The sequence below is a fragment of the Magnolia sinica genome, chromosome 12 (genome assembly GCF_029962835.1).
Source record: "Magnolia sinica isolate HGM2019 chromosome 12, MsV1, whole genome shotgun sequence".
NCBI lineage: Eukaryota > Viridiplantae > Streptophyta > Magnoliopsida > Magnoliales > Magnoliaceae > Magnolia > Magnolia sinica.
In genome coordinates this window covers 13,820,101-13,835,193 of record NC_080584.1, presented here as the reverse complement: position 1 = coordinate 13,835,193, position 15,093 = coordinate 13,820,101, and the positions used below count along the sequence as shown (strand labels likewise).

The following is a 15,093-nucleotide window of genomic DNA, read 5'->3' as shown; positions in this document are numbered from 1 at the left end:
GCAGATAAAGCAAGAGGAGCATTATCACAATCTATCAGTCTCAAAGAAACTCTTATCCCGAAAAATTGAATATCAAAACCATCAAATAATAACGTAAAAACAGAAATTAAATTCCGACGCATCCCCGGTGCATAAAGAGTATCATGGAGGATTATTGTTCACCTTATGCGCTTACGGAGATGGAAAAGGCCAATCCCTTGTACGTCTTCGACAGTATTATTGCTCATGTACAACTTGTAACTTCCTTTAACTATAGGTCGGAATTCCTCGAGTCCTCGACGACTCTGTGTCACGTACTTTGTTACGTCTGAATCCAAAATCCACTCGTTAGATATATTATCAACGGAAAGGATTTCAAAACAAACACCTACATACAAAGTATCTAGTGACTTAGGAATTACCGTCTTTTTATGGGTACACTACCAAGCATAATGGTCGGAATTTCTCCAAACAAAGCAGACTATATTGGTCTTTTTTTGCTTCTTTTTTTTTCATTCCCCTTCTTGAGATTTAGAGGAGGTGTTGTTAACTTCTGTTCTTGGTTATTCTTTTTCGTCTTCTTGCGAGCTTTAAACCGTTTCTAGTTAGCTTTCCTCTTATGGGTCTTTACTATAAAGGCCTTGGCCGAACCTTACTGAATTGCATTCATTTCAACCTCACGTACCCAGTGGCCACAAAAGTCTCTAAACGTAGTAATAGAATCAGTATGGTTCAGAATTCTTTTGATTTGGGCCCAAAATTCAGGCAAGGAAGGGTGCATGGCTATAATCTTTTGATTTTCAGTCAATTTACACCCAACATTCTTAAGGGCACCTATCATTTGCTCCATCTTATAGATGATCTTTGATGGTGCAGCCGATTGACATCCTATACTCCTGGAATTCTAATTCCATAGCCCAAACTTTCGCATCTGACTTCTGTGCATAGGCATTTATCAGTGCTTCCCAGATTCCCTTAGCGGTTTCATGTACTTCATATGTAGGTATGAGTTCTTTGTGCATAGTGCTAAGAAGGATATTACAGGCTGAACGATTTTATTTTTGCCACTTATTATAGCAAGTCATCGCAACCCTATGTTCTTGTAAATTTTCGTTTTCAGCTAAGATAGTCTTCGTAGTTGTTGCCGTCGAAATGTTGTCCTTTCAGTTGTTCAGCGATTAATGCTTTGGTGGCCATCTCTACATTGCATAAGTATAACTATTTAGATATGATCTAAGGTATTGACACTAATCATCAGCATTTTTACATGTTATATAAATTTTCAAAGTATAAAAGCAGTTAAAACATCTTAATGAGATCTGAAAGTCTACATACCCGAATGGGCAGTGTAAAACAATCAAGTTCTCTATTTAAGATGAGCCCACTCTCCTGAGATACATCGGGTATTTAAAAAAATTCTAAGGGAACCTTTTAGTTCATTCGGCTTGGGTATCTATTTTCAACGAAGGTTACGTATTGGGATTTTATCTCAATCTATCGTCCATGGTTCTCATAAACTAGAACGTATCCCTTTGAACGCATAGAGTACCTTATGAACACACATTTAATGGTTTTACTATCAAGTTTACCTCTATGCAGAGTAAGTTGCAAAACATATCCTAAAGATCCCCAAGGGCAAAAGTTACGGTATGACATATTTTTGTGATGTACACGCATGTGTTATATTTCTATTGTGATGTACACGCATGTGGTACATTACTTAGATCAATCCTTAAATTAACAAAATGGTATACATGAACCAATACCATTTGAAAGCCTTGGATTCCAATCCAAAAAAAAAAAGGATAGGCCACTTGCCTTTTTAAATGAAAATAATCGGAGATCCGCCGTTAAATGCTCTGATACCACTGTTGGGAAGCGCGAAAGGTGAGCCCTCAAGATCTGATGGTCTACACAATGTTTGGAACATTTACAAAGCAGAAGATTGACGCTCCAACGACCCGCCTATCTACCATTGGAGCAGATGGATCTATTCACACCTCTGATCCTACGGTATAAGTGGCCCTGGATTGCGATCTATGGATCAGATCGTCCAAAGGACAAGCTAAAATGGACAGAATATAGTGCACACTGTATCTCTCTATATACTCTCAGTTTATCGTATGATCTTTTTACGAGAGAAGCTCATCCCTTTTTATAAGAAAGAAAGGAGATAAGATGAGACCGGATTATCCGATCTTCTCTCTATCTCCTATACAATATCAAATTCAAAATTGAATTTGAAATCTCATCCGAATGGAAAAGGCCGGAAGAAGCCAAACCATTTGGGACCCACACACTAGTGATTGCTCATGAGTGGGCCCCACTGGCCTACATCCAACACTGACAGTGTTGTGTATTAACAAGCTAACAATATATATAGCCTTATGAACAACCTAGATGACAAATAAACATCGTTGTGGGTCCTAGGAAGGTTTCAATGTTAGACATGTTGTTTTTTGTGGTGGGTCCATTTTTTTTCTTTTAACACACGCACACACTCACGCTGTTATGGGATTTCACCACCTATGATACTCGAACCCTTGATCAGGTGTTGAAAGTCCAGAGAGTCTACCACCGAAGCAAGAGTAAGGATTGGTGGGTCCATTTGAGCTTTGGATATCCTTCAATTTTGGGCTCAATTCATAAAATGAATTGAGAAAAAAAAATGGATGGACGGCGTGGATAAGCCACATAAATTCATAGATGGCCTAACATAGTTTAAGCAGTATGATAAAGTGCTCTAAAATACTCAGTACACAATTCGCTTCCAGCTATAACGCACAAGAGCTTTCAGGGGCCACCGTGATGCATGGGTTTTAACCCCACCGTTCATCTATTTTGTCATGTCACTTTTGGGTACAATCACAGGCTTAAGTGGACCATATCCATCAAGTCCATCCATCTGGTGCACGGCCCACCATATTGATAGAGATTTCACAGGCAGATCCCTAGTTTCAAAGCAGCGTGACTTTTTAAGAGTACTTTCGTCTTTGTAAAAAGAGTCACATGAATAGATTGATGTCATAAATGAATCACACCAGGCCCACAAACAACTAACGAGTTGAATCAAGTATTTTAGAATTGTTCAGATCGGTAAGTTCATCCATCTCTTATAAATATCGTTTCATAGTGAATTGTTTGTCGCTTTACGCCGTCATTTTTTTTCCCGCAATGGTTATTCCACTTAAAATTCATGTTATTTGCATGTTTTGTTTACCTTCAATTTCGTCTTATTTGATTGAATTTGGATTTGCTTTCATGCAATCCCCAACAAGTGGTATCAGAGATAGAGTTGAGGTTTTGAGTTCTAATCTGAAACATGACGACGAAATGGTCTAACATGAAGTACGAAACGAAAAAGTTCGCTAATAGAAACAATTTTGAACTATGTAAGGTGAAGATGAAATGGCTTTTAGTTCAACAAAGATTACAACACACGCTCCTTGGTAAGACAAAGTGTCCTGCATGTATAAGTGATAAATAGTGGGATGAACTTGATGAGATGGCTATAACCTCGATCCAATTGTGTCTAGCAAACAACATTCTCTATAATGTCCTAGATTAAAAGATTGTCACGGGAATATGGACGAAACTTGATACTTTGTACATGAAGAAATCTCTGGGCAATCTTCTGTATCTTAAGAAACAGTTTTGATATCAATGAACACATGAGCACCTTTTAGTGAATTGTTGTATGAACTGATGAATGTGGAGATTAAGAAAGAGGAAAATCAAGCCTTAATTCTTTTGAATTCTCTTCCATCATCTTTCAATAATCTAGTATATGTGTTGATCCACGATAGGGATACCATTGATGTTGAGAGTTTCATCTCAGCCCTTCATGAGAAGCGGTTAAGAAAGAAAGACAATGGCAAGGGTATCTCTACATATGCTTTGGTTACTAAGGGAATGAATTTTAATTGAAAAAATGAAAATTCTCAGTCTATATCCAAATCGAAAGGGAATGACAAGATGAAATGCTGGAATCATGGAATTACAGGGCACATGAATAATGATTGTTGGAATTCCAAGGCACGGAAGTAAAAAAATTCTGATAATACGTAGAAGGAAGCCAACATAGTAGAATCCAACGGGAAAATTGATAGTGGTGATGTTCTAACCACATCCAAATATGGGTATCTTAACAACGAGTGAGTTTTGGATACGGGGGCTTCACACCACATGACTTTTCGGTGACCAGTTACAATGAATGTGATGGTGGATAGGTGTTTACGGGCAATGACATTACATGTATGGTTGTTAGTGTTAATTCATTGTGCATCAAGATGTTCAATGGGGTGGAGTATATCCTGATAGAGGTGAGATACATTTCGGATCAATATGTTCAATGTTGATCTCTCTTAAAGTATTAGAGGCACTTGGGTGTAAGTTCACATATTTTTATTATGCCTTTAAAGTTTCTAAAGGGGCACTCATAGTAATGAAAACACAACGGAGCGATAACATTTACAAGTTGATCGGGAATATCATATCGGGTGGAGCCACGGTATTTGTAAAGGAGTCCATATCAGCACATTTGTGGCATGTGCATCTAGGCAACATGAGCGAGCGCGATATGAAGGCACTTTCTTATCGTTCTCTGATTCTTGTATTTAAAAGCGTTGATTTTCATATATGTGAGTATTGTACATATGGTAAACAATCACAACTAACTTTTAAGACTAGAAAGCATGTTTCTAAGGGTGTACTATAGTATGTGCATTCGAATGTATGAGACTCATCGCACGTTGTTTCTACTGTGGTCATCGTTTTTATCTCATTCATAGATGACTACTCCAGGAAAGTATGGATTAATTTTTTAAAAAATAAATCTGGTGTATTCAGTAGATTCAAAGTGTGGAAGACAATGGTTGAGAAACAAACATTCTAGAAACTGAAGGTTTTAAGGACAAACAATAGAGGTAAATTCACCTCAAAGGAATTCAACTAGTTTTGTAAAGATAAGTGGATTATAAGGCATAATACAGTGAGTCACACACATGAACAGAATGGTGTAGCAGAACGAATAAATAGGACTCTCTTGGAGAGAACTCAAAACATATTGAGTAATGCTGCATTGGGCAAGGAGCTATGGACTAGGGCTCATAAAACGGCTTGTTACCCGGTGATCTATTCTTGTTTACGCTAATAAACTGTAAGATTTCAGAAGAAGTGTGGAGTGGTCATTATGTTGAATACTCACAGTTGCGGGTTTTTTGTTGTGATGCTTACTCTTATATACCATCGGTTGAAATAGATAACTTAGATCAAATGATGAAGAAGCGTACTTTTGTAGGTTATGATGATGGAATGAAGGGATACAAGTTGTATAACTGAATTACTCAAAAAATCATAATTAGTTGAGATGTCAGGTTTGATAAGGATTATGTGTTTTGTAAGGAAGAACAAAAGGAACTGGAGAAATCAGCAGTCATTGATGTCGAGATTGAAAAGGTTGATACACATGCAGAGCTCGAGCCGCATGTAGAGGTACATGAGTAGGTGGAGCAACCACTTCTCAAAAGGAATTTGCCGAGAGATCACGGATTATCGGCCATAAACAGAGATGACTTGAATGTTGCATTCGCCCTCATTTAGGATGAGGGGGATCTATCTACCTTCCAAGAAGCAATAAATGATGTAAATATTGAGAAGATGATGGTGGTCATGCATTACGAAATGAGCTCTCTGTACAAGAATGAGACGTAGGAGCTGATGGAGCTTTCAGTTGGGTGTAAAGTAATCGGTTGTAGACGATTTATAAGAAGAAGCAGGATAGATACAATTCGAGATTAGTCATAAAAGGGTATGCATAGAAGCATGGTGTCGACTTCAACGAAATTTTTGCACATATGATCAAGCAGATGTCCATCATATTTGTGTTGGCGCTAGTCGCCCAATACAACTCGAGATTAGAACAAATGGATGTGAAGATCACTGTTGAAATAGAAGTCATTAGCTCAAGGCAAAAAGAATCAGCTCAGAAGGACTAACTCTCCCCTTCAAAATCGCATGATCGTTGCAACATTGGTAGTAAGACAATCAACAGTTACACCCACCTTCACAAGTCTGATTCTATGACTAATTTGGTGCATGGAGTTATAAGCATTCAATCAAACTCTAGTTGAGTATGACTCTAGCATGCCCGCACTACCTTAATCATACAAATTTAATTGAATATGAGCCATTCATTAACACACGTGGCCTCATGTTTGATTAAATAGGTCCAGAGTGATACCAACCTAATTTGGTCTGACTTACGTCTAGGGTCAGGTGAGCCCTTCCATGTTGGTACACAATTTAAAAGTCAAACGCTCAATCAATGAGCACCAATGGATTGAAACAAGTTGTGGCCCACATTCAATAAACAAAGGTACTAAACAAAGGCTTGAACTGTCTGATCAACGTGCACAGTCAAATCTGTACCCTATGTAATAGGGTACACCTAACGAATGGTGTGGATCTCATCCCAGCAAGCCACATCTTCAATCTTGGATCTATGACGGTGATTTCATTCTTAAAAGAAAAAACAGATAGAGAATGACTGCGGCAGTTCTCCAATGACTTTAAAATATATATATATATATATATATATATATATATATATATATATATATATATATATATATAATTTAAAAATCAGTTTCTGAAATTTAATTTTATCTGGAAATGATTTTTCATGACACTATCCATTTTGCTGCATTTATTTATTTATTTTTACCTTAAAAATGTCGTTTGGATGCCCGTGTCTGAAAAAAATCGTTGTATGAAATAAATGCAATATAATGCATTTATCAACTCCATTGCCAATAAGGTTTCAAGTCACGGTCCAGCAGTCAAATAAATTCTAACCTTTCATGTTTGTACCCATCCAATCCGTCCAACAGGTTGGCCCCACCATCAGGATTGCCATGTGCAAAAATAAGCCACACCCACTTATTGACTGCATCACACTTGTATATTTTTCTATTTATCATTGGATCTACATTTTTTTTCCATGGTGAGGTCCACTTGATGGATGATTGGATGAGGCTGATTTTTTTACTAGGCGATCATCATGCTGGGACCAGTCTATTGGAAGGCTGGATGTCGCATTCACTGCATAACTTGGAAGTTATCCTCTTTGTGAACCATAACTTGTGGTCTTGGACTTCATTCCTTCTCATGTAGGGCTCTCAATGGGTGGAATGCGGATCGGACCCAAGTCTGAAATTTGTAGTCAGATTCGGAACTAACTCGGATTGAAGGTGATATCCATATCATATCCACTTATAAATAGCCACGTCCATTTTCGATTCAAAAATCCATATAGCCATCATTTTCGGAGCAAATATGGTTCGAATTCACCACATTATAAATATAAAAATATATAAGATAATATATTTAATTTAAGAATAAAATGATACCATTTGAATATTTTCAATTTAAATCATACAGAAGTATTGAAGCTTGAAGAGTAGAAGTCAAATAGCCACACTAAATTTACTATAGTAGAAGTTGAAACAATTGACAACTTAAAGCATGCAATAGTGGGGATCCGATGGAATCTCACCGCTAGATCCAGATCTGACCCGAATATGATTCGAATTTATTTTTATGAACCCGAATCCGGTCCATTTAATTAATCAAAACCTATTTTAAGATCCAACTTTGTATTGTACAGGTTCGGAGCGAATCGGATCTCGGATATAACCGACTCCATTGAGAGCCCTAATCTCGTGACTTCTAATCCTCTCATTAACAACTAAACAATCCATCCTTAACTATGATTATGTCTTACATTTGGACAACCGTTGCCTTAGAAAAAATGGGCCAAAACAAAATTATTGGTTTTTTGGTGGTCATCCAAACAGTTCCAACCTCGCATGTGTAAACAAGGCACATGTGCGTGCAATAGGGGCTGCCTATCGCATGATCTCGAATTCCTAGATCCCACATTTTAAAATCCAACCAATCCAATCATCAGATCAGTCTGATTCTTAACACATGGCATCTATACAATGGAGATCACCTGATGATCGGCTCTGATCTCACGTGCATGCGCTTCCAATGCGCACTCGAGCAAGTACACGTAGCAGCGCACCTTCTCGCTTGATCATCACCGTTCATCTTTCTATTGGTCACCTTCCACTCCCGTCTTTTGCCTTTTATTAAGACTTTCATCACCATCTGAGCTCTCTCTTCTCTTTTGAGTCGAACCTTTTGAAATGGTCCTTGAAATGAGCCGGTTTGTACTATTCAATTGCTCTTTGTAAGCTGTAGCCAATGCTTCTGCAGCTTCTTTATCTTTCCTTAGCGAGTGCGCCTCAACCTTGCAAGCCAGATGGCTCTTGTCATTGGCCTCCAGCTCTCTCACTTTCAGCTGTAGAATGATCACCTCATATTCCAGTTCTTTCATCCGCTTCTCATATTCTTTTATTTGTTGCTCCTGTTGTATAGAATAGTGGACCGTTTAGTGCTACTGGGACCCACCATCATTCATGTGGCCCACCATGATGATTAGGAGAAACAAGCATGTGACACCTCTAGTGAGTTTTTAAGGTTTTTATTTTGATGTTTTGTTGTGCCAGTGTTTTAACGGTTGGATCTTCAATACCCCAAAGAGAAATGCTCTCCTGATGCTTTGGATAGGCTTATCCGCATTAACTTTTGATTTTAACAACTAAAATATTTAAAAATGGATTTGACAAAAACAAATATCATTACATTATTTATAATTAATGATCTGAGTGTTGCATGTGAAAATGAACCATTAGTTTATTGGTGATTTTTATGGTGGGGCCCGCTTTCTCATTCGATGGATTGGACGCAGTTTGGCTGGTGACCAGAACACCAGCCAGGTAGCTAATGACAAAGCTCTGTGGGTCCCACCATGATGTATGCGTCTTATCAATACTATCCATCCATTTTTCCAGCTCATTTTAGGGCACGACTCCAAAAATGAGTCAGATCCAAAGTGGACCACACCACAAGAAACGGGAGATTGATGTCCACCGTTGAAACCTTCCTAGGGCCTACAATGATGTTTATCTGTCATCCAACCTGTTCATAAGACTTATATAGAAGGAAAACACAAATATCATATCTAAAATTTATGTGGTCCCAAGAAGTTTTCAATGGTACGTGTTCAATCCTCAGTGTTTTCAGTGGTGTGGTTTATTTCAGTTTTGAATTTGCCTTATTTTCTGGCCCAACCCCTAAAATTAACTGACAAAATAAATGAACGGAGTGGATAAAACACATGCATCATGGTGGGTACCAAAACAACATAGATCAGTGTGCTTTAGGTGTGCCTCACAATCTTTTTCCCACCTCTATTACCTCGTAGACGGTAACAGCTACTTGGACACCGGTGCTAGATCATGGAACAGGTTGGTAACCAAGTGGCCCTTAAGGTTTTGAGTTATCGTAGAAGTGGGTGGCATACTTCTCATGATCCAGACCGTTAGTCTGGTGGGACCCACCTTGGGATTGATCATTCGCGAAAGATATCTCCAACATGACCGGCCACCTTTTAGTTACACTGGACCATGGGCCCCACTTGTGAGTGTATGTTTTTAAAAAAAATAAAAATAAAAGATACATGTGAAAGCATTACTTACCAAAGTAAATAAAAGATACGTGTGAAAGCATGACCTACCAAAGTAGCCACCGTTCTCTGACCATGCGTGGAGGAATCAGTCTCACCATGCTTTGACTCCGCATCAAGGCGTTGGGTAGATGCGGGTGGACTCGAAGATTGCTACACCCGCAAATAATAACTCAAAAATGTGAGAAAAATAAAAATAAATTGTATGTTTTTATATCATTCATCATATTGACAAGATTCTGTGGGACCCACAGTGATGCATGTGTTTTATCCAAGTAAAACACATTATAGCTATAAGCCCAAAATTAAAGCATACCCAAAGCTCAAGTGAACCGCACCATAGTAAACAGAGGCGATCCAGCACCTACTACTGTTCAAAAAGGCCAACGAGGTTTTGGATTGCTGGTATTTGCGTTTTACCTTCACCTTCATTTAGGTATGTGTGGGGTGAGTATTGAGTACTATCCCACCAGACCTATCTAGAGACTACAGGGTCATGTTAGGAGTTATGTTGGACCCACCATGATGTATATGTTTTAATATCCATGCCATCCATCCATTTTTAGAGATCATTTAAGTCCATGAATCCAAAAGAGAGGTAGATTAAAGGCTCAATTGGACCACATAGGAAGCATAAGGTATAGGAAGCCTATAGTTGAAAACTTACTGGAGTAACAAAAGTTTAAGATTAAGTTGATATTTACGTTTTTTCTTTGTCCATATTTATCTAACCTTAGATTGCAAATAAAGGTCCAGATAATCCCCATTAAGCTTTCGTCAGTGGGAGTTCAATCCCCCTCCTTCACGTGGTGTAGATCACTTGAGCCTTTGATCCACCCCTTTTGGGGCTCATAAAATGAACTTTTAAAACAACGTGTAGGGTAGGCCTTTAGGCTCACGGCCTAAAATGAGCTGGCAAAATGGATGGACAGCAGGGATAAAACACATGCATTGTCGGTACCAAGAATTCTACCATCAAGGAGTTGGGTGGTGGACAGCATGGATAAGACACATGCAGATAATGGTTTTAAAGAATCACTTCAGGAAGATATTCGTAACCATCCCATCATCCATTGGTTGGAGAATGGATGGTTGTAAGCAAGTAGGCCAACTTATGGATGAATCAGGCCATTCTGTCAGTGTGATTTTCACATTGTTGCCCATGGACCGTTTACTAGATGCAACAGACGGTGCAGATCAATTGATCGAAATATTGGTGTGTCCCAATACAACTACGAGCACTGGCTTGTTTCTCCGAAATAAATTACGGTGCTACAATTTGCAGGGGGCATCTGCAAAATCCAGTACGTCAGTCTCGACTGTCCAGCAGGTACAGACAACAACCACCATGGAAAAGAACGCGGATTGCGTCCTGCCCGCGCTGGACAGATTACCGTCCAGGCAGATCTATGGAGGGGCCCACCGTGATGTATCTATTTATCCACGCTGTCCATACCTTTTCTCGGATCATTTTAAAGTACGAGCCCAAGAATAAGGCAGATCCAACATTCAAGTGGACCACATCAAATTGGGCACTTGGGTTGCATTAAATGCAAGGGTCATCAGTGGTGTGGTCCACTGGAGCGTTGGATCTGCCTCATTCTTAGGGTCATGCCTTAAAATTATATTAGAAAAGGGATAGACGGCAGATACATCACGGTGGGCCCCTCCACAGATCTGGGCAGGACGCAATCTGCCTTCCATGGAAAAACACAATTCTAGCCATCCATCACGGCATATGAAATGACGGCCAGGATCATCTACTGTGGTGAAAGGTCCAACAAAAATTTGACTCGGACATTTTGTGGAACCTCCGTAGACCACAGTTATAAAACTCAGTGACTGGACTCGAAACAGGGGCGAGTCAACTTGACTGAGTCATCACGAAACTCGCCAGTGAGCGTGACTCGGCTTCTACTCGGCAAGTTCTTCGAATCGCCTTGCTGACTCGGTTAATCCATGCAACTCGCAAATCGAGTCGCTTGCGGGTTTCTGTTTTAATAGAAGGAAAAAAAAAGGGGCAGAAATCCTGGATCGTTCACTCATCAGATGGGCCCACAATCTAAAAAAATCAACAAAAGAAAAACTGGGTTTTGCCATCCATCTTGTTTCATACACTGTGAACGGGCCCGATTTCCTGGCCACCCAATCTATACGGTGGGTCACACGTCATCATAGACGTGCCAGCTGGGCCACACATGCATTTGGGGTTATCAACCCCCCGTTTGTAGAGATAATTAAAGCCTAAAGATGCTCCTAAATCAGGTGTTAGATCATCATACCTTGGCCTCCTTTTTCAGTGGGCTGATGCGCATACTTTCAATGGCTGATGGAGAAGGCCGCGAATATCAACGGTTAGATGCGATGGTGTTGGAGATTAGCAGCTAATCAAGAGACTGCAGCAAGTATGAAGTAGCTTGAAGAGCTCAAAGGAAGGATTGGCAGGAATGCAAGGCATGCCTATTTGGGTATTTTAGAGAAGAGGAACCATACGATCCTCAGCTTGAGGATAGGTGTAGTATCCTCCGCTGCTTAGTCAGTAAATGTGGGGCCTGTAGTTCGATTATCAGGACTGTTGATCTGATGGATCCCACCCTGGATGGACCCGAACCGAAAACATTTTATGATTAGTAAACCTAATGGCTTGATGGGAAGCCTGAATATGGACCTTGGGCTACACACATTGCGTTGTAGGTTAACCTATGTAGCAGTGGATCAGGGCGCGGATTAGGTGAGCCCGGGTAACAGCTTTAGTGAGTGAGTCCCCGACCGTGGCCCCATCATTGATGTATGTGTTGTACATCCACTCCGTCTATCAGTTTTTTCAGCTCATTTTTGTGAATGGTCCGAAAAATTAAGTAGATCAAAATCTTGAGTGGACCACACGACAAGAAACAAAAGTCATTGAACACCCAACATTAGAAAATGTTTATTTGCTATCCATTGGATGAAGAGAGCATACAAATATCGGCTCGATCCAAAACTTTTGTGGCCCACCAATGACCATTGTTTCCTATGGTATGGTCCAGTACTGGAGATTTGGATCTACCTAAAATGAGCGGAAAGGGGATTTTGCGCTATATAGACCCAATCTATTATTTATCAGTTTTCATTGGACTTCAAAAAAAAACGTTAAACCTCAAGGAAGACATTTATTAGTTCTGACAAACCTAGAAAGACAAATATACCCCTACTTTGTTCGTTTTTTTACCCTAACAAGCAAGGTTATTTTCATCAAAAAAACCAACCTCCATACCTTAAAAATCATCTTTAGTGAGATAAGTTTTTCGGCAGCGATTAAAAAAAAGGGCGTTATACGGACTCATCTAAGTGCTAAATTTTTTGCTGAAAAACTAATGAATGGAGTAGATATACAACACATGCATCAAGGTGGGCCCCACCGGAATCACCTAATCGGTGCCTAGTGGATCGGGTCTAAAAGGGACTACAGGAAAGCTCTACGGTCAGCGTAAAAGACCAACATTGAACAGCTAGGATCCTCCGAATCTGGAGGATTTTATGTGCATGTAATATTGTACGGCGAGGATCTCTCAATCTGGGTGATCTTGTGGGCATGTTCCATCCATACCGGGCCATATCTAATGGACTGTATGGATCAGCAAAACATGGGGCCCACTTTTCCAGACTGAGGGCACGAGTACACTGCACACATACTCAGGCAAAGGATCAATAATATATTTGAATAATAGAGGTAGACAAACTCTATGGTTGATATCGAGCCAATTCTTCTCCCAATCCGATGAGATCCGATTTTGACGTCAGATCTGGCAACTGGCTAATGACAGGACGGACATGGCTGTAACCCTGGGGCCACCACGATGTTTGTATAATATCCAATCCGTCCATCCGTTTTTTCAGCTCATTTTATATCATGATCCCAAACATGAGGGAGATTCAAAACTCAAGTGGGTCACACGAGTGATGATGAAATGCTATCCGTTGAAACCTTGGTGGGATCACATAAGTTTTGGATCAGGAACGTGTTTTCCCTTCATCCCGGTGGGAATCATCTTATGAACGAGTTGGATGGCATCTAAACATGGCGGTGGACCCAGGAAAGTTTCAGGAGTGGATGAGTCCATCCCAACTGTTTCATGTGGTATGGCCGGCTTGAGTTTTGGATCTCCTTCATGTTTGGCATCATGTCCTAAAAGGAGATGAATAAACGGACGGACGGCGTGGATATAACAAAAACATCGTGGCTGGCCCCATAGAGCTTGGGGTACAGGGGAACTGTGTAACCAAGGTTTGCAGCAAGTCGGACTCCACTCGTCCTCCTCGCGTCATTTTGCAAAATGGTGGTGGCTTACTGAGTAGCTATCAGACCATCCAAACCGTGGCAATAAGAATGAAATTGGACGAAGAGTAAAAATGAAAAATGAAGGGAATAAAAACGAGTGACCCATGTCCCCGTGAACAAGATCGGTCTACTCAATCTTACTATTCAATCAAATGCCAGGCGACACTTGTTCATGAACAGCTGATATTGTGCAATTAGATAGTGTCGGTATGCCGAAGTTGTACTCTACTCAAGCATGATTGAACACTGGTGATTCCAAGCACCAAATCAATCATAGAATTAGACCTATAAAGATTGATGTGATTGTTTAGCCACCAATGTTGCACCAATCAAGTGATTTAGAAGTGAATAGTTAGTCTTGGTAGATGAATACTTTTTACCTTGAGTTAAGGGTTTTTATTTCAACAGTGATTGTGAGTCTTAGGTTTCTTGGCAATGTAGCAATAGATAGAAAGAATAAAAAATTAAAGGTTGAATCACCGATTTTGTGATCATATATATATATATGAAGCTCAATACATTCAGTGAGAAAACAAAATAAACAGAGAGATAAATAAAAGATAAATACCTGCCATCGTTACTCTAGACAAGCAATTAAGGGGATAGTCAGCTGGATATGATGGGGGTGTGAACTTCCAAGTAAGGACCTGTTAATTAATGATCTTACCATGGAAGGTTGTGGATATTTACATTACTCCCATGTGTATTACAACAATGATGTTGGATAATAACGATCCAAGTTATCATAAACTCTGAATGTTTTCTAACAGAGTTGAACAAAAGTGAAAGAAATAATGCTAAAACTAAGATAGAACAATGTTATGATGTGTAGAGAGATTGTTCTTTGGCGTGTGCCTTGAGTTCTTCATTTGGTTGTCCTTATATAGATTTGGGAGGGTGATTGTTTCTATCAAGATCTCTTTCCCAACCTGGTTATAGAGATCTTTGGATGTTACAGAATCATTCTGTATCATATATGGACTCTAATTCGCCATCATGTTTTTTCTTATTTCCTTTCTTTTTTGGGAGGGTGATTGTTTCTATCAAGTTCTCCTTCCCAACCTGGTTATAGAGATCTTTGGATGTTAGGAAATCATTCCGTATCATATATGGATTCTAATTCCCCATCATGTTTTTTCTTATTTCCTTTCTTTTTGGGGAGAAATTGGTTTTTCAGACCTTCGTAACATTACGAAAACTT

General features: G+C 39.6%; 1 protein-coding gene across 1 annotated transcript; it reads right to left on the bottom strand.

The window, feature by feature from the left end:
- Positions 1-7,683: 7,683 nt before the first annotated feature.
- On the bottom strand, positions 7,684-12,027 carry LOC131220956 (uncharacterized). The gene is made up of 3 exons (XM_058215985.1): positions 11,854-12,027; positions 9,623-9,724; positions 7,684-8,410 (listed from the first exon to the last, which is right to left on the bottom strand). Exons 1-3 carry the CDS (start codon positions 11,884-11,886, stop codon positions 8,096-8,098), a joined length of 450 nt encoding a protein of 149 aa, XP_058071968.1. The 5' UTR covers positions 11,887-12,027; the 3' UTR covers positions 7,684-8,095.
- Between the last annotated feature and the right edge of the window lie 3,066 nt (positions 12,028-15,093).

What these genes read in the sequence shown, in the direction of transcription:
- LOC131220956 (XM_058215985.1), bottom strand. Translation starts at nt 11,886, where the DNA reads ATGCGCATCAGCCCACTGAAAAAGGAGGCCAAG. An exon ending in CACTGAAAAAGGAGGCCAAG is followed by an intron (nt 9,725 to 11,853) that starts GTATGATGATCT and finishes TTGCGGGTGTAG; the next exon opens with CAATCTTCGAGTCCACCCGC. An exon ending in AGAGAACGGTGGCTACTTTG is followed by an intron (nt 8,411 to 9,622) that starts GTAGGTCATGCT and finishes TCTATACAACAG; the next exon opens with GAGCAACAAATAAAAGAATA.